At 42.9% G+C, this 26,526-nt stretch overlaps 1 protein-coding gene across 3 annotated transcripts in view; it reads right to left on the bottom strand.

Annotated features, from left to right (window-relative positions):
• DTNA (dystrobrevin alpha) overlaps nt 1-26,526 on the bottom strand; it is a 213,392-nt gene that overhangs the window by 161,414 nt on the left and 25,452 nt on the right. The window contains exon 1 of one of the 3 annotated variants that reach the window (XM_090137551.1): nt 18,642-18,859. The exons of 1 other annotated variant lie outside the window; for it this stretch is intronic. Coding sequence is in view for 1 of the 2 variants with exons in the window: in XM_090137547.1 (XP_089993673.1) it covers nt 11,607-11,623 (17 nt within the window). In the remaining variant the exon portion in view is untranslated. Of the gene's footprint in view, nt 1-11,606; nt 11,881-18,641; nt 18,860-26,526 lie in introns of those variants that run through there. One more of the 3 variants, XM_090137547.1, reaches the window with a different exon arrangement.

Here is a 26,526-nt window from a genome sequence, read left to right as displayed (position 1 = left end):
GATAATTTACAAGTGGTAGATATGTTATCTCCTGCTGCTTTTGCCACTTCCTCCTGTTTCGGGAAAATCCCACTCTTTATTTAAAAGCTAAATAATCAGGTGTGGCTATTCATCCCCAAACCACTTCTCTTTTCTGATTTTTTTCCTAAATCAATACAAGAAAGTGACCCAAAGTGACCCAGACTGTAACTTACATTCTACCAATGCAGAGCAAAGACATTTTAAAATAACCAGGGAAACCAAAGGGTGCTCTGCACCACTGCCCAGTGGTGAGAGGTCTTTTAAAAATAATAATAGTAATAACCTTACTCCAAAAGTCAGAGTCAGACTAGACCCCGCTAGCCTCAAACTCCAAAAAGTGCTGCCAAGTTCTCTTGTCCCACTACCTGCACTGAGCACAAGTGCCATGCATGGAATGAGATATTCATGGGCTGCACAGACAGTCCAAGCTTCTCTGTTTTCTGAGTTGCTTTCTGGAGGCAGCTCCAACTTGCTGTCAGCTCCAGCAGCTGCTGGGGCTCCATGTGGTGCTAACAGAGCTCCTCAGCTTGGTGTTGGCATTGGAGCACATCCTGCCAGCCTGGGGAAGTGACCGCACATGGAACTGCTTTCATACGGGCAATCCAAAGCAAGGTTGCTTGAAGCTTTCCACATTCCTTCCTCTGTTTTATCAGTAACGTTTAGAAATATGTAAGCCTGAAGCCAACCCAAAGGATAACGCCCTCTTAAGGAATGATAGCTCACTTGATTTACTAGAGTTGAGTTCATTTGAGAAATGCCCTACCAATGACTATAGGTCCATACTGTGAATGCGTCCAGCAGGGACAAACCCCTTGTCCACAAGGAGTCCTGTTGAAACAAAGCAGCACTAAATGCACCGTGAGATTCTCATAAAAAGAAAAGCTTGCAGAAACAGGTCCAAAACATACTATCCCATATGTGTACAGACACATACATATGTATATACATACATACACACCCATCAATACACTCAAGAGGTAACTTAACCCAGAGCTTTTCATTTTCAAATCTGTAACAAGAGAGTGCTGATGGAAAGTTAAGAAAAGTAAAGCAAAAAAAAAAACAAAAAACAACAACAACAACAAAAAAAAACATTTCAAAAGCCCATAAGCATTTTTCCTGAGAAGGTTTTTCACATAATCTTGGTACTGAATGTACTGTATTAAAAGAATTCAGTTAATAACTGAATCCTTATACATGATTAATGTATTGTATTGCACGTAAGTGCTCTCCTGTTTCTAGGAACATCCAGTTGGGTAATATTCTCATTTGTGATTTATATGCATGTTCTCTTATAATTACAGTGAAATAACAGTTTGTGGGGAAGTGGTTTCTAAAAGCATGTTGGGCACTACAGAAGATCAAAGTAAAATAAAACTTACATGGAAGCAAAAATCATGCATGAATAATAGCACGAGCTTTAACAATGGTCTGAATAAACATGTGTATTCTGAACAGGAAGGACTGGATTTTTCATATAGCAATTGATCACGGAAATCTACATCCAAATGAAAAGGCTGAGTAGAGAAGTTTGCACGTATCACCATGATTACTGCTTCAGAACTGTACACGGATACGTGCCCGGGTTCCCACACACAGTGAGACACTCGCTACAAGAAGTCAGCATGGATTTATGCATATAGTGTTTGGGATCCTGTGAATACAGTAAGCTCAACAGTAGAACCAACCTCAGCAAATCCTAATATCTAAAGCAGGCAGACTTTTATTTCAGAGAGCAGAGGAGCAGTCAGAGCAGCTGAAACAACACCCAGTCCATATCCCTGCATAATCAAGAAGCAGAAAACAACTGCAAAATGTACCAGATGTGGCATATCAGGGTCCAGCCACCTGCTGCTTGAGGGAGGGAGGACACTGAGGCAGTAGCTGGGAAGGACATTTTGCATGGCTGTTTCAGGCATGAGGTCAGCAGAGCTCCAATCAACTTCCAGCAAAACTGCTGCTCTTGGTGCCCTGCAGCCTGGTGGGGATTCCAGGTCGTGGCAACAGCTCTGAAAGCTACAAAACAAGTGGGTTGCCAACTCAGCCACCTGCATTTTGAACCAAACTGTTCGGTGGCAGGTCTCTGGCATTTATCTTAGCAAAAGTAAGTCGTAAGTGCAGTGACTGACAAATGAGCAGCAGCCTTTGTGGAATTACTCAGCCATACGGACCCCTCACACAACTCACACTCCAGCTCTCTGCTTTCCAGGTACCAGATAAAAATAAAAATGGAAGAGAGCCTAAGCCTGACTCAAACGACCAGGGCAATGAGCAAAAAACAAAGTATGTCAGAAGAAAAGGTGTTTTTCAGAACATTAGGCAGCTGGAATAAAAAGGATAGTTGTTCAGAATAAAAGAAATGCAGGTAAAAAAGCATATTTTACCTACGCAAAGTTTATTTTTGAATGATTGTATTGAAATACCATGTTTTGGAGGCAATATCCAAATATCACAATGCTACTCTCATCTTGAGCTACAAGAATCTTATTTTGCTAAAATAAATTAGAGAAAAGAGAAATATCTGTGGCTTAAAATGCCATGAGATCTGTGTATCCTCTTTGCAGGATTACTAATCTGCAGTGCAATGGGAGAAAAGAAACAAAACCAGGTGGTAACCAGCCCCGTGCCCTGACCTTGGGCTGCTATGGACAGAAATCCACAAACTCAGAAAGAAGGGAAACACAGTGCATTCAACAGGTCTGCAAAGCTAAAGGACTGGGATTGCTGGCAGCACTGCAAGAGGTACCTGTGGTGCTGCTCACAGCAAGGCTGTGGGATGGCAAGTAAGGCACAACACATCGCCATGCTTCTGCCTGCCCCCTCAGATCTCCAGGCTCACCATCCCCAGTGTGGTGAGCTGCCTGGGCCTTCCTGCTCTACTGTTACACAACAAAAACAGTGAAACTGCTGTTGAGACAACAGCCAGTACAAAGCATGACCAGAAAACCCCGAAGTAAAAGCCACCCCCAACAACAGAGAACTCAGGGTGCACAGAACAGGTCTGCACTGTTAACAACTTGGTGTGAATGACTTCAGAGCTCTTTTCTACCTCTACCCTCTGTGTAGTAATGAAAGGTTTAAGTACTCCAAATGTCTGAGTCTGACCCTAAGAAGCTAAAAACTTGAACAGAAATTGCACAAGGATTTTTGTTTCTTTCATAAGCTCCAGAAACACATTCTTTGAAATCCCTAGTGCTCATCCATCAAAAAATATAGAGCTGAATAAATGAAGCAAAGAGCGAAGGTATTATGGGGGCAACCCTGTCTTTCCTTCATTGCATCATACAGCCTTTCACACCTCTACGATAAACCCAACCTTGAATAAAACCTCTGTCACTGTCTGACAAATACTTGCACTTGCTTTTTATCAAAAGAGACACATTCTCAACAGGTTTCTTTTTCCCTTCTCCAAGAAGAAAGTTTTCAAAGGCAGATCATATTTCTCCAAGCTGCGGCTGGTACCAATAGCTCCCACAATGGCATCAACTGCACCCTACCCGCAGAAATGATGCCACTCCAATTACTCATTCTGTTCCTTACTTCTTATGCCTCAAAGTGCTCAGATGAGATCCTGTCCTAGAGAAAAAGCAGAGTCAAAGGCCTGGCATTCTCAGAGCCCAGCCCTGAGCCAGGCTATGGGATGACGGAGGAGTGCTGGGCTGAAGCAGCACGGAAGGCAGACGCTATCACTCACCCATCAAGAACAGGTAATTGAAAGCATCTTAATTTGAAACCACTGGTCACCATCTGGTGATAAAATAAAGAAATCCCAAGTGAGTTAAAGCAAGCTTGTGCATTCCAGAGCCTTGCCCTGGTTAGAGGTTTAACACAATTTGTACTGTCTTTGTTTCTTCTCCTTGTGATTGCAAGCTGGTTTCATCTTTCCAAGAGACAATTCATTCCTGAGTACATACATGATCTCCTGCTTCAGAACGTTTCTAAAATGAAAGAAATTTAAGTGCAGAAGGGAGCAGGTGAACCCTATGGAGTGGTGCCACTCCTAAAGATGCAGCTGACAGCCATTTGGATAAGTATGTTAAACAAGACAGAATTAAACGGTTAAAAAGGGGCAGGATTTGTTCTCTCCCTGCTTCACAGCTCTTGTGTGTGCTTTTATGAATCTTGAGGTGGCAGCAAAATTAGGCCTCGCTGGCCACTGTGAATGAATTATTTCCTGACACGGCAAGATGTTTTTCACGTATGTAACTGCTTCAAACAGATGAACTGCTCTGCTTCTAATTATTTTTGCTACACATGAAATAATTGAGGAAAATATCTAGGATATCTTTAATTTGTTAATTACCAGCTGGCTCCTACTGTGACTTATTAAGCCACTACCACAGTGACTAATGTTTCTGACAATACCAAGTTAGCAAAAACACCTTGTGGAGGGATGTGACCTGGCTGGCCTGAGAAGGGCTAGCTGCAGGTGTTTATTTGCAAAATGAGATGGTTTACTGACCCAGACATAAGACAACCAACACCAGTATCACACACTGAGTACTGCAGCCAGCACAGCCCTGTGCCAGCCTTCCGCCTCACTCCCTGCAACATCTCCAGCCCTGCAAGCGGCCACCACTGCCTCATGGCACACTGTGAAGGACCTAGAGCATTTGGGATTTGCCTCGTGTGCTGTTATGCCTGCTGCAGGGCGTACACGTGGAAGGAAGGCAGGCCCAATGCCCCTTGCTCAGCTCGCTGCTGCATGGCTGCCCAGTAGCAAGCGGAAGAAGATGGAGGGGCCTCAGGGAGGGCAGGGACTCTGCATCTGGGAAAAGGAAGATGATGGAAATGTGGTTGCCAGTAAAAGGCTTCTTTGCACACTTCCAGGCACATCCTTTTTCCTCTCACTTCTGAATACAGTTTTTTTTTTTTTTTCCCCCTCAGTCAAAGCACTTTCTGCTGAATTGATTGGGTTAATAATATTATAGCTTGGACAGGAACTTACACTTCTTAGCACTAAATGTGTGAAATAATGTTACTCATGCTGCCAAATCCTCCTGGCGTGGTTAGAAAAGCCGGTCTGCTCCTATGCCACTGCATTATAAAATCGCTGAACAAACCTATTCTGCTATAATGGGAAGGGACACATTTCCTTCCCTGCTGTAAGTAGGTCAATGAAAACACGATGTTGTGAGGATGAAACAGTTTTCCTCTGTCCTCTTCCCCCTAATGGCAGTTTCAAGTCATTCTGATTTAATTACACAGTAAGGTTATTAAGAACTGATCTATTGGTGGTCCTAAAGCCTGGGTGTTGTGCTTCCTTGCAGGCTGGTTCTAGCCTCAGGTATACGTGTACCATTCATACACTTGGTGCATCACTGCACAGCTGAGAAAAGCCTACAAAGAAATTTGGATGTGGAAATGCAATCATACATTAGGAACACGTGAAATTTTACCTCCCAGCTCAGAGATTAACACTGAGCTTTTACGTCAGTATGATCTGTTTGAGGATGAACTTCCAATTATCTCCTCTAAATCTAAAGTAGCCACACTGTGAACAGAGAACTTGCTCTGAATTAGTACTGCCATAAACAAAGCCAGAGAACTTTCAGTGGAGCTATTTTAGCTCACAACAAGTGGAGACATCTCTGCATGAGTTTCATCAGAGGACATTAACCAGTAGTTAGCGAAACATTTTACTTACAGTTATGCCTATCTATTAAATGCTAATTATAGGTTATTGGAAATTTTAAAAAAAAAAAAAAAAGAAGGGGGGGAGAATTCCCCCCACCCCCCCAAAAAAAAAACAAAAAGGAAAAAAAATGACACTGAAGAGAATACAGAATGCCTGAAGTCTTAGCAAACATAATTTTAAAACCCAAAACGGGTTCTGCTTTTTCATTGACTGCCTCTCCTCTCTTTTATGCCAGATGGTGTAAATTAGTTTTGTTGAGATTAACTGGGAAAAAAAAAAGTAAGAGTAATTGATTCCCCCCATATAACACCTGTTGTGAAGCCTCCCTCGCCCCCAACAGGCACTCCAAAGACCCCTCCGCACACAGATGCCGGCCACACAAGGTGACACACTCTCATACCTCCCAGCACACCCATCCCACACACAGCAGTCTGCATGGGACAGCAAAGCCCGTCGTGTACAAGTGAACGCCACTCGGGCCTCAGCATGAAATTTGTGCCCTATAAAAACCCATGACTTCAAAGGGGACTCAGATTTCATCCTAAGAATCCAATTACGTGTTGCAAATTTAGGATGGCTTGTCAAGTGCCAGCTGACAGAGTGATGTCTCCAAGTATTTCAGGATGATGGTATTTGAGCTGAAATGCAAAGCCAGCTGTTTGTGTCTTAACTACTCACCTAAGGAACATTTCAAAATGAGGAAACAACACGATGATTAAGTGCCTCTGCACCTCAGCAAAAACTGTCCTGCTCTGCACAGAGACTCCTCCTAACAGAATTAAGGAAGCATGTACTGCAATAAGAAAATAATTTCAGGCACAGGATTATCACCAGTATCAGCAAATCACAGAACAGATAGAAAAGATCTGTAATCCACCTCCTGCTGTGAGAAACAGCCAGATATACTCATGTTTATTAAAGCCATTCCTAGCACCTCCAGAGATGGAAACTCCACAGCCTCCACTGGCAGTGTATTTCAGAGACAACATTTTCCTAGGGCTCATCTCATCTTCCTTGCTTCAAGTTACAGCCATTTCCCTTTGCCTATGGGCAGCCTGGCCTAGCGGTTGGCAACCCTGCTGTGTGCAGTGGTGTTGAAACCAGATGATCATTGTGGTGCTTTTCAACCCAGGCCATTCTGTGATTCTACGATATGACTCTCTGACCAGTTTCTGTTTGGCAACAGCCTGTTCTGTGCTTTCTGTGCTGAGAGAACTGCTTGCCTGCTGCCCTACCTGCAAGTCTCACAGAATCAAGGTTGGAAAAGACCGCTGTGATCCAGCCATCAACTGACCACCACCTTGCTGGCTTAGGGGCACAAGGCCAATCTACTTTATGCCCTCTTCGGAGGGAATACACTGTTTCCAAGTGGGTGCACATGAAATAGCAGAAGGGCTAGTCCAAGTCACCGCCAACTTCTTATTTCCAGTTGCTTTGCTAAACTCTGTGCTTGATGTGAAATTCCACACACCAGATACTGCAGTCAAAATGAATGTTTTATGCATATACATTCAACAATTTTTGAAGCCAAAGCTAAAGAAAGGAGACAGTCCCACCTGTGCTAAATAGAAAATATTAATAAGAAAATCATCAAAAATAAAATATTTTTAATTCTTTTGCTAAGAACCATGTGCTTCTCCACATTCGCAAACAAAAACCAGTCTTGTTAAAAGACGTATTTTGAAAAGGTTTGGAAAAAGGTAAGATTAATTCTATCTGCAGCTGTTATTTGGTAATGAGTACTCAAGAACAACATTGCTGCAAATGTAGTTTTCTGTGCTTTAGCTGTGCTTACTTTAATTATGCTTGAAAGAACTAGGCACTGGTTGTCAATAAATTGTTTTTAATGCCTACTTGCTCACAGACTTCTGTGTGTCTCATTCCTTTTTCACTTTCTTCTTTTTCGGGTTCCACTGAGTACAGATGTCCTTAGAAATTTACAGGGAGGTATTTTATAGTCAGCCTTATCCTTACAAAAGATATAAAAAGAAATAACTTAGGTACTACTTTTCATCTCTTGATCTCAGAGCAATTGCAAACAAGGCAACGCCAAGCCCTCACGTGTCTTATCAGAGATGACGGGCAGATACTTGCTGTCTTCTGCTCCCTTCTGTGCCCCAGGGAAGGTTAAGTTCAGCAGATGCCACAAATAAATTAATAAACAGACATTCATCGTGCCCAGCGCTTTCTCATCCCCTCTTTATTACTCAGAGCACATATCTCAGTTCAGGTTTCATAGCCAAATGTAACAAGAGGCCATACAATTGGCTCAGAAACCTGGCTTTGTGTAACAGCCTCCTGGTAGGAAGGGTAGATTTCTCCAGACTGTTAGGTACCAAAAGCTTTCTCAACTACCACTGCTGCAATTAGATGCATTTTTAAGCATCCCATTAGTGGGAAGTCTCACTGTATTTCCAGGTAAAGTCACTTCATACAGAAATAATTACAGTAATAATTAGCTCAAGAAGTGCTCTGTTGCTTGATACTCAGGGAGCCAGGATCAATAGTGAGTGCAGGACTTGCATGAATTCCCACTAAATGCAGCTGTGAGAGCTCCTGGGCTCTGAGGTTATACATGGCTACACAGGACACCATAATTTCATTAGGTTTGGTTGGTTTTGTGCGTTTTCTTTCTTTATGACAGAGTTACAAAATTACAGACTCAAGGCTTTCTGCAGTGTGGTGCCTTGTATAAGGCACTGCCTGTCATATTCTGCCAAAACAAATTAGTTGCTGGCATTAGGAGCAGATTCATTAGGACCCGAAGGAAATTATATCACTGAGAGCTGCTCTCAGGTGCTTGTGAGCTCAGACACATGCCAGCATCTTCTCAGGGAACCTTGAGGAAAAGCCCTTAAACTTTTTACCAAGCAATTCCAGACAACACTCCTCTTTCCTAATCTTCAGTAGAATGATCACTGAAAAGACTTCGAAGATGAGGCTAGAAATAAAGACGTACAATAGAAAAAATGATCCCAACAGAAAAGAAATGGGAACCAATAACTGTAGAGTCTATTATAAGGATTATAATGTCCTTATGCACATTCCTGCCACTGCTTTTAGCAAGTTTCACAAAGGAAGAAACGTAAAAAAAAAATGTGTCAAACCCGTTTGTACCTTGCATGACTTTCCTGAACTCCCATGATAAAGACACTTACAATTTGATGGTAACAGACAAGAGGCTGAGGCCTGCCTGCTCCGAGACCAAGCATGCTACTAGCAATGGTAAAGCAGGGCTTGTTCCCAAGCAACATCAAGAAGGCAGCTCTTCGGAGCAGGAATGTGTGGCACACATTAGTGATGGACAGCACATCAGCATTAAGGCAGCACTGCCCTACAAATACAGCACCCCAAAGCAGAAGGCTCCAACGCTGCAGCAATTGAATCTGCATGTGCTACACGCATTGCCTCATCTACACTAAATCACCTTCGTGCTGCTGGGTCACCAAGCACAGGTGACATCATATTTGTCCTAACACTGAAATCAAAGCTGGCCAAGAGTTCTCCATCTCAGAAAAACATACCAACATACCAACAATATAAGAACTATAAACTATACCAAATGTATCAACATTTTCTATGGGAAAACAACAGTTTATTAAGGATTTTCCATTTTACCACTAACCCAAATTAAAGTTGTTATTTCAAAAGGGTTCTACACCAGAACATGTTTTTTAATCAACCCAACATTGCATTGCAGCTCCTTATTCTGGGAATGTCTCTTCCTGGTTCAGATGCCCATTTCTTCCAAGAACTGTTTGTTTTCAGCAGCTCCACTTCCCACAATACAAAGCGGGTTTCCCTCTGACGAAGCTCTCCAGCACGTCTTGGACATTTAATTACGAGAGAAGGGCCTCAGATAATGAAAAGGGAACATCACGCTCCTGAACCAATGCTTCTGAAAAGTAATAAACTGTGGTAGGGAAATGCAATTTAATTTTGAACTGACTCAGGAATTTCCCATGGAACATTAATTCTATTTTCTGCTCACCTCTGAGTGTCAGTCTATTTTTCTTACGCAGTTTAGGAAGGTTGTGAAAGGTGTGGTGAAGCTCTGCTTCCAAATCTGTGAATTCATCCTCCCTGCCCCTTTTTGCCATAGCCCTGGGAAGGGGGATACCATCTGAAAACAGAAGTCAATTGTACCAAGCCTTATCAGAGGCAATGCCTATTCCCTATAGGACCTGCTATCTAAATACAGGTCCTTCCATTTTGCAGGGGCTTAGAAAATCTAGCTTGCGTAAAGCTGCACAGGAATCCAGTGCAAAAGCAAGAAACAACCACAGCTCTGGTAAGACCCACTGTAATTTTTACTCATCCCAACATACATATTTTTTCTCAAACGTCTTCTTCCACTTCAATAACAAAACAAAAATTACCTTAATATAAGAACCAGCTGGCTTGGATATTTTGCATGGGACTGAAGTGTTTAACTAGTCCCAACTAGTTATGAAAACATCCAACTACTGTTAACAATCAGAGGACTGGCTTAAATAGCATTTATCACTCCTGTAATTGTTCTTCTCTCCATAGTTCCACTACAGGTTCTGCATTTCTACATTTAACCACACAGAAGATAATTCACAGCAGATCACAGAAATATAGAATCACAAGGCTGGAAAAGACCTCCAAGATCATCCAGTCCAACTGCTCACCTACCACCAGTGTTTCCCTTAGTCCAACAGATCTGTTCACCCAGGTGTTTTGCAAAATTCTAGAAAGCTGATCAAAAGGTTGATCAACTTGATCAAACAGAAGAAAGACAATAAAACGTATCAGATCTATCATCTTTCCTTCAAACGTTTCTATTTTAGCTCATTCGCTTGCACATATTTTGCAAGGCACAGAACGACACTGCATGAGTCTCTTTGTGCTTGTATGTACCAGAAATGCTCGGTGTTCCAGGAACCTGCAGGCAGTACCTACTTTCTACAGCCCTCGTGGGCACCACTGACACATCAGGAATGCTGAACATCTTTGGGTGAATGGACGCCGACACCAGGGCTAGGAGCATCCCTACCGCAAATGTGCAGTAGCTGTGCCCAAAATACATGATAAAAATGGTGCTGCCATTTAGGCAATTCTCATAATATAAACCCTGAGGAAACTCACTATATGAGTTCTTGCTAGGCAACAAATTTTACATCCAACTTCCCACTGAGTTGCCGATATTTACTTGTGGTCACAGGAAGAGCACAACTTACCCGAACTGTTTGGGAAGTATAAATAAAATATCACTGATCAATGTAGAGATGAATCCACTGGATACTGAAATTACTTATTAAGTTGTGGAAAGAACAGGACAGTTTGATTCTTCTTATTATTCGCAAACTCACAACTTAAGTAAAGGGGAATGCATACTGACAGAATTGATTTTGTTTAGAGAAAACGTAAAAACCAAAATGTAAAAAAGTATAACTGCCAAAAGCCAAGTAAGAGCATTATTTGAGAGCAAACAAACAAAAAGTTTAAAGATAATGAATGTTGTGATCAAACTCACAGAAAGGAATTAGCAGGTAAGCGAATCCATGGCCAAACAAGCAAACAAATACTGATTATATTCTCTGCATTGTGAAAAACAGTTAGCTTTTCAACTCTGTAACAAAAAGCAGCATTTCAGGCAGCACAACTCCCTGATGAAGTGCAAAGGTTTATAACAAAATCCAGCTGATAGGAAAACAGCACTCAAAATTGTAAGGAAAAGATTATTAAAGACAAAGACTCCCTAAGTACATCAAAACAAGAAACCTTGTGAGTTAACCCTTCGTTGGAGAACAAAGTTCAAACAACTGTATTGGGAAAATAGGGCAAAAGAAATCATGAGGGAAAACATTACTTAGATATCTACCTTAAAGGAACCCTTGGGCTCCAAAAACTGAGCTCCGAAAGCAGAAGGAAAGCAGAGACACCACCACAGCAAATGGCAAAAGGCAAGCTTCCTACTTACCCTATGGTATGCACCATGATCCCTTCTGCCACCTCAGTAATTCCACAGAATCCAGAATTATGGTACTTTTTAAAGGAATATTAGAGTCTTGAGCGGAGATAGAGGAAAGCTGACAGGCAGAGCTTTGCGAGGAGCCAGGCGGACAGGGATGAATTTAAGCCCTGGCTCAAGATGCTGTGTATTCTGCGTCTATCTTTAACTTGTAAATGATTTGGTTTCACATTCCTCTGAAGTCCTGCTGGCAGATGCCTTTGTGGAGCTCTTACCAATCACAGGCACCCAGACCCCCTCCCTCCTCTCCCTCTCCTCAAGCCGACATTCCATCCCCACCTCACCCCCACAACACAACACACAGAGCACACACACACTCTTCACCTCAACAAAAATAACCCCCTCTGCAAGCGGCTCACACGCACTGCCACCAAACAGCGCATTCTGAACATGCTCGTTTACATTTTGGAGGCTCGCTCAGCCTGTGTGAATACACTAAAATAATCCCGTCCTTCCTTGGAAGCTGCTGCAAAACATGCTGTTGTAGCACTTGGGAATAAAAATGCTTTAAGTGGCGCTGTTTATGTTCGGCGCGCCAGGACCTGGGATCATTGCTCATGCCAAAACTACTATCAGTCAAAGTCTCTAGAGTTCGAATCCTGCAGTCACCGATTTAATCACAGTAAGAAATAGGATCACTAGAAAGCATTTCCTGTAGATGACTGCAAATGCCACCAGTAAGGGAAAGAAGGGTGAGGAACAGTATTCTGTCATATCAAGCTCCTGCAGAAATGCGTATTTGGATGCTTACAGCACCTTAGCCCATACAGAGATCTATAGAGAGAAGCTGAGTATAGAACTAAAAAAGACCATACGTGATTTCAAATGTTAAGACTCTAAACTTTCATTCTTTGTAAATTTGTGTTTTTTTACAGTACCAAAGCATTGCAATTTTGTTCAGAAGTCAGGCTCCGAAATAATTAAACTACTGATTCTTGGTAGCTTTCAAGGCAATTAAGTGAACAAAAAAAAAAAGTCCTTCCACAAAGCACAGAAAGTCAGGATTACTGTTGGTGACTTCAAGAGCTGTTACTGTTGACACAAACCCCTGGCTCTTGATATCAGCCTTAGGAAGCAGCTGGTTTTTAATCTGTAAATGTGCATTCGGTTGAATACTGCTTGCCATCAGGATTTCCTTATCTCAAAGACTGGTGCGAATGGAACAACACTGTATGTAAAGCACATGAATTATTGAACACTTTGTGTTAAAACTGGAAAACACCAATTTACTGTCATGACAGCTCAAGCAGAAAAATATAGTAAATATCTGTTTCCCAGTCCTTAGCCTCATCCTGCTGCCAGCACAGGTCAGGGCAGGAGGTGTGAGGCCAAGCTGTGTCCAGCATCACTTAACTAAAAGCACAGTTTATAAATGCTCTGCCAATGGCCTGCTCGATTAGACTTTACACTTTCCAGAGCACCCGTTTTGAGAGGCAAGGCTGACCTAGTAATAAAAGTAAGTATGCATTTACTACAGGCTAACAGAGAAAACAGCTCAAACTTGGAAAGGCTGAAAGGGCTGTAAAAGGATATTCTGAAGGGCTGTACATTAGTGAAAAAGAAGTCTGCACTTCATCTCTGATGAGCTACTGTTCACGATGCTGCAGAAGACAAAGCTGGATAAAAACACTAAGTGCACACCCCTGCTGTGGCCAGTCCTGCAGGCAGGCAGGCTCCTAGCTTTGAGTCTGCTAAGGTTCGCACACCTGGAAAAGCTGCCTGTAACATACAAATATTAAAGAATAAACTAGCTGACAACATGACTCCTGAAGAATCAAAAGATTTATTTTGAGTCGCTAATCTTTTTTACTATTAGCAAACACAGACTTCAGTATGCTTAACGTCTGCTTTGCAGAGAGCTTTAAAAACTCCAGCAAGCAAAAAATATGCTGCTGACGTCCTGCCAGATATTAAGGCAGTCGCTCAACTTCTCCTCTGCCTCAGGTCCCAAAACTGTGGCTTGCTGATAGCAGGATTCAAGGACCATCTCTATTATTCAGTTTTAGCAGTTGCTGTGAATTGCAGGAACGATTCCTAGCACTGATTTCCAAAAGAGCCACATCTACCATTACAAATCTCTTACACCAGAGAAAGTCCTTACGCCGCAGTGACTCCCATTCAAACAGAGCTACTCCATGCTGTGTATGACAACAAATCAGTGTTCTTAAACTGTTCTGTAGGGATGGGAGACCCAAAAGGCACTAGAAGCAAAGTTAAGATTAGGTCTTAAGAAGCACAGTGCTTTAGAAGCTGAGAGAGACAAACAAGAAAGTACAAAGGCAAGTTGTGCTTTTGCGGTTGAGGGCTCCTTTTCATTAACACAACCAGCAAGGAGGAAAACAGCTCTCCACGGAAGGAAGTGTGATGCACCAATGTGATGGATCAGAAGTGAGGTGAAGAAATAACACCGAGCTGTTTCTTGGACTCCAATCTACTTCTAGAGAGCGCTCAGTTGGGAGGGAAACAATGGAGGGGAATCCACAAAAGTTTTATCTAATCAGTTGTATTTCCTTTACTAGATAAGGGGGAAAAAGATTAGGTTTTGGATCCTCTAAAAGAACACTAAGTGTATACTTCTCATGTCTCGTAAAATGTTAATTATAAACATAAGAGTATGTAGAGGTGGAGCTTTGAAAAATTGGATGCTTCAAATTTCTGGCAAAGCTTGGATGCTGATGTAGACAGCAAGATCCCATTCCCATGAATGGGACAGAGAGGTCATCTGTCCAAAAACTGTGTCACGTAAGCCAAAGGAAAAGACAGGTGTCCAGTTTCCTCAGATGAAGAGGCGTACAGCAATACCAGCGCCTAACATGGCCAGAGCTGAGCATGGCAGCCAGCACAGAGCATGGCTGGGTGAGATTTACCAAAGCTGGGAGGACTACTGCTTTTCCTGTCTTAGCAGGGCCTGTTGCTTATAAAAATCACTAAATGCAACAGACTGGGGAGCACCGGTACCATTAGATCTAAGACATACAAATACAAACTAATAATGAGTTGCTGTAGAGGCAGGAGCTGGAGAGGAGAGAAAGATGAAGAGGTGAGAGTAATTTGGTACTAGTCACAAGTACAAATACGTAACACATTTGAAACCATGTGACTTCCTACCCATTTCCAATTTAGCCCAGTGCCTAAGAGGCATGCTCTGTCCCTTCATATTCAGCTATTTTTAATGTGCATGGAATTTGCTCTTGATCTTCCCTTCTCTGTCAGCATCTTGAATTCATTTCTCTTGACAACCTTAAGATTTGGGCTTACTGGGACAAGCAACATTTTTCACCCTACGGGCTCTGTCCTTCTAAGTCTTACTCAGAGTAATTCTTGCTCGTGGGAACAATCTCTTTAACCTCTACAGCTGATTTCAGCACAGGCTCGTTCAAGAGTAGGAGCTTTGAGTAGAGGACTGCCATTACATTGACAGAAATGCAGTTCCATGTGTCATGGTGGATCAAACACATGGGCTTTCTTCAGTGATACTTAAATCGACCCCATTACTCCCAGTCTATCTCCAGATTTTGTGACTCAGCTGCTTGGTTACACCAGGAGTCTTCTCTGGTGAGGTCCAACAGTCAAGGTTAGGCCAAGAATTACCCTACATGTTGCTCCTCTTCAACCTACCACGTTTGTATTAAGCCATAATATTATATCCTGAGTTGGAAGGTACCCTTAAGAATTATCTAGTCCAACTCCTGGCTTCACACAAGAGAATTCAAATTGAAAGCCTATGCCTGAGAGTGCTGTCCAAACACTCCTTGAGCTCCAGCAACTTGGGGCTGTGTCCTGGGCAGCCTGTTCCATGCCCACTGCCCTGTGGTGAAGAACCTTTTCCTAACCCCCACTCCAAGGGTACCCTCCCTGTCAGAGCTCCATGCCATTCCCTTGGGCTCAGTTGCTGTCAGCAGAGAGCAAAGCTCAGCACTGCCCCTCCACTCCCTGTGAGGAGCTGTAGGCTGCCTCAGGCCTCCTCTCAGCCTTCTCACATTTTGTTGTTATCCAGGCCCTCCTTTGAACACTCTCCAATAGTTTTATGCATTTCTCATAGTGTGGCACCCAAACCCACACGCAGTGCTGGAGGTGAGGCTGCACAGTGCAGAGGAGAGCGGAACAGTCCCTTTCCTCACCCACTGACAGTGATAGGCCTGATGCATCCCAGAGTACAGATGCTAGAGCACACTGCTCTCATTTAACTTCTTGTCAATCAGAACCTCCAAATCCCCTTTTCTAGCACTGCTCACAAGTTTCTCATCCTCACTCTGTGTATATATCCAGAGTTGCATCATCCCAGGTACAGATTCCAGCACTTTCTCATGTTGAACTTCATGTGTTTGGTGGCTCTGCCCAAGAGAAAAAAAAAAAGAGACTGAAAGAGATGGAGAACATCTAGTGAAGTCAGTGGGGATGGGTGCTCTTGGTGTCATCCCACAGCACCCACCCACTTGCAGCCCTCATGACACAGCACTGGGAGGCAGCACAGGCAACCAATGTGGCCTCAGCCAGGCACAGCACAGCCCTCAGAAGGAGACTAGCTGCTCCAGGGAGATCTGTTCTGCACCTGGGCACTAAATGAGTCCTCCTACTGCTCCCAGGAGGCTCACCACCTAAGAGTAGGCCGTTTACTTGAAAAATACCTAAGAGGACAACCAGAATAATTCTCCCTCCATTTACCATTAATCCAAACACTAAATAAATGAAAAAGACTATTCTTCTTGGTAGACATCTAAATTGATCAGTAAAACAAAGATCTCTGAGATTTAAGTTCTTTTGATTTTATTAAATCAATGAGTCGTCATAAGTCATTTTTACTTCACCGAAAGGAAAAATATGTATTTAAAAAAAAGAAACAGCACAAAAAAAAAAAGACAGGTAAACCTAATTCTACCCAGTGCTGAGTCGTGGTAAAGTCCTTCCTGGCCTGATGGTGCTTATGGATAAATAAAAAGGACTGTATCATCCATTATTGGTTCCCTGCCTGAAAATGCTGAACTTGAAAGGTTTGAAGTGACAGCTGTATTTCATTAAAGTTGCTTGGTGAGCAGTGCATCTAATGAAGACTGTTTTCCTAAGGATTTAAGGACCTCGTTAATTACTGCTCCCAGTGACAGCAATCCCTGTTTCCTCTGAACTCCCATCAATATCGCTATCCCTCAGGAACTGAGAGTTGTCCATGTCTACCTTCAGCTTCCTCTCACCTACCATGCAATCATGCTGCAGCACTATCTCCACAATGATGCTTTGAATTTCCTCAGGCCTCCACAACTGTCCTTCTAGTTGCTGCCCTAATCTGGTTTTGAAATCACGTCTAACACCGCATGCAAAAGTACCGATGAGTGCTAAATAGGAGAGCTCACGGCATTCAGTGCCTGAAAAGAATGGCTGTAACATTTGTCAGACTGAAGACCACAGCATCAAAATTCATCTTATCACAACCTTATCCTGATATTCATGCCCTTATTCCTGAAATTAGGAAGCAAACAGAATATTCTTATTAAGAAAATGGCTCTGCTATCTTTTCTCATTCCAGTACCTTGGTTTCATTGCAATGCTATGTTCTGAAGTGAAAGAAGACTTCCAGTAAATTCTTTCATTAAGGTGCTACAAATGTTAGGTATTTACATTTGCCTAGGCAGACAACCACAGGCCTTTCATGGAAAGCTGGCCAGTGTCTGAAGTGTGCGTGCAGGCAGACACGCGTGTGGGTGAAGAGACCATACACTTCTTTCAGGACTGGGAGAAAATAATCAATGAAATATGTTCTCTGTTCAGTTTGGCTCAACACAGGAACATCCTTCTTTCATTCATCCCACATCCCACCAAAATATCTCTCCCGCTCTAAAATGAATCATAGAATGGTCTGGGTTGAAAAGGACCACAATGATCATCTAGTTTCAACCCCCCTGCTATGTGCAGGGTTGCCAACCAGCAGACCAGGCTGCCCAGAGCCACATCCAGCCTGGCCTTCAATGCCTCCAGGGATGGGGCATCCACAACCTCCTTGGGCAACCTGATCCAGTGTGTCACCACCCTCTGAGTGGAAAAACTTCCTCCTAATATCTAACCTAAACCTCCCCTGTCTCAGTTAAAGACCATTTCTTCTTGTCCTATCACTATCAACCTATGCAAATAGTCATTCCCCCTCCTGTTTATACGCTCCCTTCAAATATTGGAAGGCCACAATAATGTCTCCCCAGACCCTTCTCTTCTCCAAGCTAAACAAGTCCAGTTCCCTCAACCTTTCTTCATAGGAGAGGTGCTCCAGCACTCTGATCATCTTAGTGGCCCTCCTCTGGACCCGCTCCAAAAGCTCTGTACCTTTTTTATACTGGGGCTTACTTTATTCAACTCCCCAGACAAAAACCTTGGCGAAAGGGGAAAACAAAACTTCCTTTTTTTTTTTTTCTTTTAAGAAAAAAATATATAGCAAGAACACAGAAAGAACCTTAAAAATCTCAGAAGTGATGATGACTGTTGGAGCGTTAATATATAGGGCAGTGACAGAAATCCCACCAGATCAGTTATATAAATGCCAGTAGTGTCTGCCTCATGCTCTAAGGTGCGTGGGGCTCTGCAGACATTGTGGCGGGTGTCACGGCCACGCAGCTGTCTCCTGCCATTTGCATCCCGACCCAATGGCACCCACGCACCTCTCGGGCTGGGGCTGGGTCCTGCTGGGAGAACAGGGACAGAAGGGGATGCTGCTGAGCCCGGGGGTGCAAGCTTAAAGGGAGCATGCAGGGCGAGACTGTCTGGGAGAAGCTTGTCCTACTGCTCCCTCTGCTGTACCCATCCTGCAGAGAAATCCCAAATATCAGCCGGAGAAGCCAGGATGACAGATGGCAGCTTTCAGTGAGAAATCTGCACAGACCCAGGTGGACTCGAGGAAGTGGCAAAAGCACACTGATGAGGAAGGAAAGACCACCACACGCAGGAGATGGAGAGATGCGCATCTTCCCGTGGTCAGCACATTAAATCTCTTTTGCTCTGTACCTGCTAGGAGAGATGTTATCCTTCCGCTTTCAGCACGGCGCAGGGAACACGGGGAAACAACGCCTCTCCTTGAGCGCGGTCTTCCCACTTTATAGCCTATATTTAGCTGATGATCTCATCCTACGAGGACGGGTGTCACGATCAGCTGCACGGCTCAGCCTGCAGAGAGGCGCATGAAGCTCCCCAGGCACGGTTGCTTACAGCAGCCAAATGACACGTTATGCAATGCTGGCAGCAAATGCCTCACATACTCTGGGCTCCTCACAGGCATCAAACAGGAAAAAACACCCGACCTGGGAGTCATGTTAGTGCCACACCAAATTTCACAAGATGAAGCACAGGCAAAAGAGGTGAAAGGGGAAAATGAGCTTACAGAAAGGCAAATAACGATTCGTGAATTATCAATCCGATTGCTGGTGAAAGAGACTTTTTTAACCCACCACCACCTGAACATTACTCAAAATCCCACCATGCACACTATTTCTGAGGGCTGAGAAATCAGCAGCATTGAATACCACCTACTAAAGACACCTGCAGCTGCCATGAAAATCTTTCTTTGAATACACTGAAAACTGGTGCCCCAAGAAAAATACATACTTTCAAATGCTCAGACATTACAGTGTGCTTCTTGCGATCTTCAGAGCAATATTTCAGCTACCACAAACTTCCCTTTCAGCACTGATTTATGGAAATTCAAACCAGAGCAGAGACTACCTCAGACAAGAAATCACTCTCAAGCGCTTTTCTCCAAGAAGGTGCAAACTCATCAGAATGGGAAGGAATGATTAGAAGAATCAGCACCTTCAGGAGAAGCATACATTTTCCATATGAAAAGAGACGATTAAAGGCTGCAAGTCCAAAAGGCTGGAGTGCAGCATTTAGGATTTGGTGACTTTGAACTTCCAATCAGACGCTCATCTTAAACCATGCAGTGAATTTCAGGAACTTTACCCAACTTTTACTGAAAATAAAACCCTAAATCTTCCTAATACCAGTATGAGATTTAAAAAAATTAATTAGTGAATTTTAGGAATTAACAGATTAACTGAATTCCCTTTTCCTCCATGACCTAAGTATGATTTCCTTTTATATTACAGAACATCTACCAGCTAATGAAAATATCAGAAACTGGATTTTATGATATAACATGGTGATAGAAGTAAATTACATTTAAATGTCAATGGGATCTATGGAACAGAGCAAATCCAAAGAAACTCATTCAATAATTTTAAAGTTGTGAATAATTAGCATTCACATACAAATGCACTCAGTCATGACCTATTTCTTCTCTAAATGCTTTAATTTTAGCTTTTGCAAAGCTATACAAGTGAAGCAGTACCACAGTAGCAGCAGAACCCATGCAACAGCAAATATTGAGTCCTACTGAAAAATCCCACCCTGAAACGAGCTCCAGCAAAACAATAGGAAATTATGATCTGGGGCAGAATCCAGTCCATTCTTTCCAATTGTCCTGCTGAAGATTTACATAAATACAAACAAATGCAAACAAATGCAGTTTAGTCTCAAGACTGACATAATTATGTGCCTAACTCACACTTCCTCAGTTTCCATGAAAAAAGAAGTAATTTTGTCTACATTTATGGCTGGAATGGAATTGAACACATAAACTAAACTAACAACTTCCAGAGGAAAAGGGATATATAGAAAAATATTTTATGCTTAAATAATCCATCAATAATTACAAACTATTTTAACACTGCTCTGTGAAGCATCATGACAAACAACCTGCAAACGTACAACATGTATGCACAGAAGAATACTGAGCACCGGTCTGGACGTAATCTACTCGCTGTCAGATACCACAAAACTGCTTTGAATAAACACATTTCTTATTACAGCACTTCCTTCCCTCTCTCTCTGAATTCATCATCTCTATCCCCAAATAAAAGGAATTTTTTTTGCTTTGTTTGAAATAGTGCATGCTTTATCTAGGAACCTCAGACATTACAGCGTAAATTATTTGCACTCCTTGCTACACCAAGTCTTGCTCCAGGACTTTGTGACTGAACACAGAATACCTGAGGGAAACCAAATTAACAGCAGCTGAGACAAGACTATTAAAGGCATGTTTTCCCCTATGTACAGTAGTTTGCTAATGGCATCAAGACCGTCCACCAAGGATAAAGCAAGGACATTTCTCTGAGCCCTCACTATATTTCCCATTACTGTCTATTTCTCTGAAGAAGCCATGGACACAGTGATACTGATGGGCACTGCAGCTCCTCGAGTCTCAGAGTGAGCATGCAAATCTCTCAAGCACACGTATTATGAATCATGGAATGGCTCAGGTTGGAAGGGACCTTAAAGATCATTCCAAAACAAATCAAGTTAGCCTTTGCACAGGAATTGCTATGTTGTTTCTGGCTTTAAATGCAGCAAAGCAAGGAAATGGAGCACCAAAAGCCCATCTTCCCCATCCTCTCAGCCTGCTGGGAGTTCATGTCCTCAGGGGGTGGTGTCCAATTCCTCCAGCTCCTGCTCTGGGTTTGGGATAAAACCTGTCAGCCTCCTGCATGTCCCGCCAGGGTCAGGTGCTCACCAAGGTGCGGGCAGGCCAGCCCCACCACCACCAGCCAGGCTGTGGGCTTCAGTGGACTGTGAAAAATAGGCCAGCATGAAGACAGTGCATTTTGTCCCAGGCGCTGAAGCTCCCACTCATCCCTTCTCTGCGAGCTAAGTTACAAATTGGGCCTAAAAATACAAAGTACCCATCAGCCACATTTTGTAACTTTTAGTTCCAGTCTAGCCTTGAGCTTCTCATTTTTATCCTCAAAGACGTTTGTGGCACTTGGAAACAGTTTCCCAACCCCCTCCTTCAGTGAATTTGTTTCCTTTGTTTACCTAGACTGCTGAGGCTGGCAGGGCCTGATGGACCCCAGGCCCACCTTCAGGCAGCTGCTGAAGGTCTCTGAGCAGCAGACCTCACACACAGCCTCAGGGCAGCTTGTGTCAGTGCTCCGTCACCTGCACAGCACAAAAGTGCTCCTGGTGCTACGAGGGAACTTCTGTGTTCCAGTTTGTGCACATTGCCTCTTGTCTTGGCACAGGGCAACACTGAATGGAGACTGAGTCCATCCTCTTTGCACCCTTCCTGCAGATATCTATAGACACTGATGAGAACCTCCTAAGCCTCCCCTTCCCCATGCTGAACAGCCTCAGCTCTCGCAGACTCCTCACAGGAGCGATGCTCCAGGCCCTTCATCATCTTCATGATCACCTGCTGTATTAACAGCGCAACAAGAAGACATCACCACTACTTTCAGAAGAAGGCAAAGACAGCATCAAAATGTTTAGTATGATGAGGGTTGCTTTGCAATTGGAAAAAAACACTCTGAAATGCAGTTGTTGGGTGCCCACGTCCCAGAAATGGCCACACGTGGCCCTGTGCCACTGAAATAGTATCTAACAGTTAGGGCACTGTGAGCCCAGCACAAAGACATCAGCAGTGGAAGAAAAGCAGCACTCCTCAGCTCTGGTTGCTTAGAGCAAATAAAACTTCGAGCTAGTACCTCCCAGCACTGCTGCAGCTAACATACTGTAAATTGCTAAAGGAGTATTTTTATTTCTTTTAGGAAATGGGAAAAATGACTAGGTAAAAGAAGAAAAAAATGCAGCTCTCTTCAAAAGCCTCTTTAATCAACCCCAGAATCTGAATCAATGCTGAGCATAAAGATTTAAATTTGGCTTAATGAAAACTGAATAGACCAAAAAAAACAACAAAAAAGTATCTTTACAAAAGATACGGATTCTACCTCACCAGTAAATAATTAAAGCTCCTCTCTGTTCCCTTCCGCTTTCTATTTTAAGGCTTTTCATTACGTGGGATCAAAGTCAGCTCGAGTTGGAAAGAGTTAGAGACATCCATCACTGAGGCAGGCAGGCTGGGTGATCTCAGCCCTGGTGGCAGCAGCCCGGCGGTGCCACCTACTTGAGCTCCTGGAGGCACCGGCAATGTCAGGCACACAGCCTGAAACCCGAGGCGGGGTGCGGAAACCCTCTTCGCTCAAGCAAACCAAGTGACTGTACAGCTGGCATAGGGACAGCACCGCCTACAGCCAGTTCAATAGGGAGGTTAAAACTGAAAGGCAAAGCTAAAAGAGATTAATGAAAAGTCTGTTCTACCTTTTTAAACCTGAATTGTAGTTTGCCCTGTGGAGCTGTCTGCGTTATATTCTAATTGGGACCAAAAAGGACTATTAAAAATATTCATTAGATTGTTAATGAATTCCTGCATGTTCCCATTAGAAACTCATTTGTTTTAGAAAGAAAGGATATAATCCTTAATGAACCTAGCTTTCTTTAAGCAACAGAAGACAAATATTTATATTTCCTGACACTAGCAATGATTAAATGTCAGGGATTAAGAAGAAAATTCCCCTTTTGTCACATTATTTCATAGCTGTCCATTGGCCTGTTCCTGAAAACTATCAGGAAGAATGCACAGGGTCAAGATCCAACACAATGTTTGCTTAACTCTAAAATTTAGTCAAGAGATTTCTGCGTAAAACTTCTGTATAAAAAAAAAAAAAAAAAAAAAAAAAAAAGATTATAGCCCTGGAAGTGCACCACAAACCTTTGCTTTCTAAAACATTTTTTCACTCTGCCAGTAGCCAGCAGCACTTGAAGATGAAGGCAGCAAACATACATCAACTCCACTTGCCTCAGTGTGTAAAAACACCTTGCCCAGTTCCTTTCTTGGAACTGCTTGACATATTCTGCACAAATGTGACTTCTGGTCTGGCACCACGGTTATCGGCACTTGCAATTCTGGGAGATTCAGGGGTCTGCCAGCAGATGAACACTGCCACTATACCATGATACAAAAGAAAACTGCAAAATTGTTACAGATCAGAAAGATCTCTCATCGCTGTGAAATTTATGCAAGTCATTTCTCAGAGTCTACCAAGATGAAAACAACAAAATGCTTCAGCACATCGCTAGCTGGCAGAGCTACTTCAAACCCTAGTCTAGGTCAGGACTGCAGAGCAGGACCTTTTCCCAGTGGGGAAATGCTCCCTGGGGATGTGCAGAGGCCCCAAACAGCAACATTATCCTGTACAGCCTCATTAGCATCTATGTGTGGGAACAGCTCCTTTAAGTGTGTGATTCTCCAGTTTACTTTGAGGTGGTTGTTTAATCAAATTCATGAAATTACTTTCAGCTGGTAGCAGACAGATAAATAAACCCACATTATTCAGGCCCAAGAGTTCCTCAAGTGAAAAAAAAAAACAATTAAAAAAAATCAGATTGGAAAGGTTTTGATGCTTTATGTGGGAGTTAGCTGCATGCAGAATTGAACTGTATTTCTTGGTTCAGCTGAAGTAAGCTGTACTGACAAGAGCATGCTGAATTAGATCCGGTTGTAACCCGAGGTGAACCTGCAGGGTAAACCTTACGTCATTATGTTGCTGCAGTTCTTTCTTTTTTTTCCACGAGCAAATGTGGCTCGCTTCCCTCAGTCTCCAAAACGCCACATCGGCAGTGCCGTTCATGGGGTTTAAGTTGAAACAGAGCATGTTTGGATTTATTCATTTCAGGCCTCTGGGAATGGAACTGAGCTACAGAAAGACTGAAGTAAGACTGCAGAAGCATGAGAGAGGCAGAAGAGAAGACCTCTTATAGATAACAGAGGTTATAAAAACCTATCTTGTGTTGAAAGGCGTTCACGCATTCCTGGTTTGCACTGATGACTACCCAGGGTCAGACCAACTCTGCGTTCCCTCTTCCACATGCTTGTAGGGGCATTCAGCCTTGCATCAGGGCAACTGAAACCAAGGGGGGCTGATGCCAAGCCCTTTCTGGCTTCAATGTGTAAAAAATTACCTAATTTCCACAGCATCCTACATACTAGCTTGCAGGATAAGATACTGCTCTTCTCAACAGCCAAATAATTTTGTGTCTGCTTTCCAGTAGCAGGAAGGACAACAAGGACACCAGGTACTTGGCACAGCGATCCCTTCTGCCAAATTTCCAAGATCACATCATTGCTTCAGAGACATAGCTGTGCAGAAAATACTGCCGCTACATTTGGCCACGCTCTATGTTCCTCCTTAAGACATTTCTGAGCACAGATCAATTTTGTCTTTGTCAGTCAGCTGGAAGTCTGGGTGGCAGAAGGTAAACAGACACTGCACCATCTCTGTATCTGAAGGCTCCTTTCTCTGTTAGGATGATCACTGACTTCCCGTGGCATGGCTGACTGTACCGGAGTCCTCAGATTAACCTGTGTAGCCATGGGAAAAACAACCTTCTATGTAGCTGTGCTAGCTAGTATCAGACAGACCTCTGCTCCATCACACAGCTCTTTACCCACAGAGGCCTGGAAAGAATGCTCACCCTGTTCAATGGGACTGGTAAGACACCATTAAATTGATTCAGTACATAGGTTGTGAAATGGAAGGCAATTACTCAGTGCACACCGCTGCTGACTGCAAAACACTGAACTGCAATCCATCGGCTGAAACACCTTCCTGCCTTCACCATAAAACAAGTCAGCCAGAGTGCAGGGCTGTGCCACACGGGCAGGGTGGACAGCTGGCCAAGACCTGCGTCCACCATCACAGTTACAGCTAATGACCACCCTGCAGAACAAGCATTTCCCTTTCTCCAAATTTTTAAGGAAGATATCCCCACCATTTTCCTTATTTTAAAAGTATTCTTCCTTTCCCTTTGCACTGGCAGCTGTCAACACACAGCCTGCTTTGATGACCTTCCACAAAGTCAGGAACTACCCTTCTCTCTCCTAAGGGCTATGGTGCTAGCTGTTATTTTCCAACCCTGTATAACCATTTATTTAAAAGAAATTCAAGTAGATAACCTTGATAATGATTTTCTCATGTATATTCAAGCTCATATGCAATGGAAATGTTCTGGAGACACTGCAATTTTGCTTCATGAAAATATAAATCTCTATACAATTTCATCACCTTAGGCCTTGAATAACTGGAAATCTTCCTCCTACATAATTTGTCATGATTTCCTCTGTATGAGCCTAATCTAAGAAGTGTATAGCTAAATTATGCAGAACTATAAACTTGCTTAACTGTTCTAAGAAAGGGAAACATAAAAAATAAAGAAGCTTTAATATTCAGGAATATAGAAAGGCTCAACATTAAGCTGAGAAAAAGACGATTTATAATTTGTCCTTTAAGTGGACAGGTTTACTAGTATTTAATTAGTATAAATAGAAGTAAATCTGAAAATATACTGTCATTACTTAAGACATATGGAAACCAAGAGCTGGCAGAACTAATTACCAAGCAGCTATACAAACAAACATAAACAGAATATGTAGGAAGGTCAAATTATACTGAGAGATCAGACATCTCTTGCCTTAGTTTACCATCTCAGAACTACAGTGGATGCATGCATGTGGTTCAGTGATATCACCTGCACAGAAACTGAAGCATTAGGCATCCATTGCAAACATATAGTTCCCTTCATTGCCTACCAGGATGTTCATCAGTCCCCCCCCCCTAGGCCTTTGTTAGCTTGCATTACCCTTCTTCTCTTACAGTAGTCTCACATTACATTACGCATGCTTTCTCCTCCTCTTACTTTTAATGTAAAAATCAGAAGGGAAATCAAATTCATTAGTCCCTACTTGTCATATAACACCTCTCTCACACTGCCCATCATTCTCTGAGCTCTTAGCTCACTACCTGCAGGGCTCTTCAATCCTTTAGACTCCTATCTGGATGCTGTGGGCAGATCTTTACCACAACTCGCCCAAACCGACATTTCTTTTTCTAGACCCCAATAAGGACCTTTGCTCTGACTTTCAGTCTCTTCTACTTCTGCTGAAACAGTAGAAAGTATTTTTACAAGGTGAAATATATATCCTTATCCAGGTCTTCTTTGGCTT

This window comes from Phasianus colchicus, chromosome 3 (assembly GCF_987193195.1).
Source record: "Phasianus colchicus chromosome 3, bPhaCol1.hap1.1, whole genome shotgun sequence".
In the NCBI taxonomy this organism is placed as follows: domain Eukaryota; kingdom Metazoa; phylum Chordata; class Aves; order Galliformes; family Phasianidae; genus Phasianus; species Phasianus colchicus.
The sequence above is the reverse complement of the archived record's forward strand: the minus strand, read 5'-3'. Positions and strand labels throughout refer to the sequence as shown.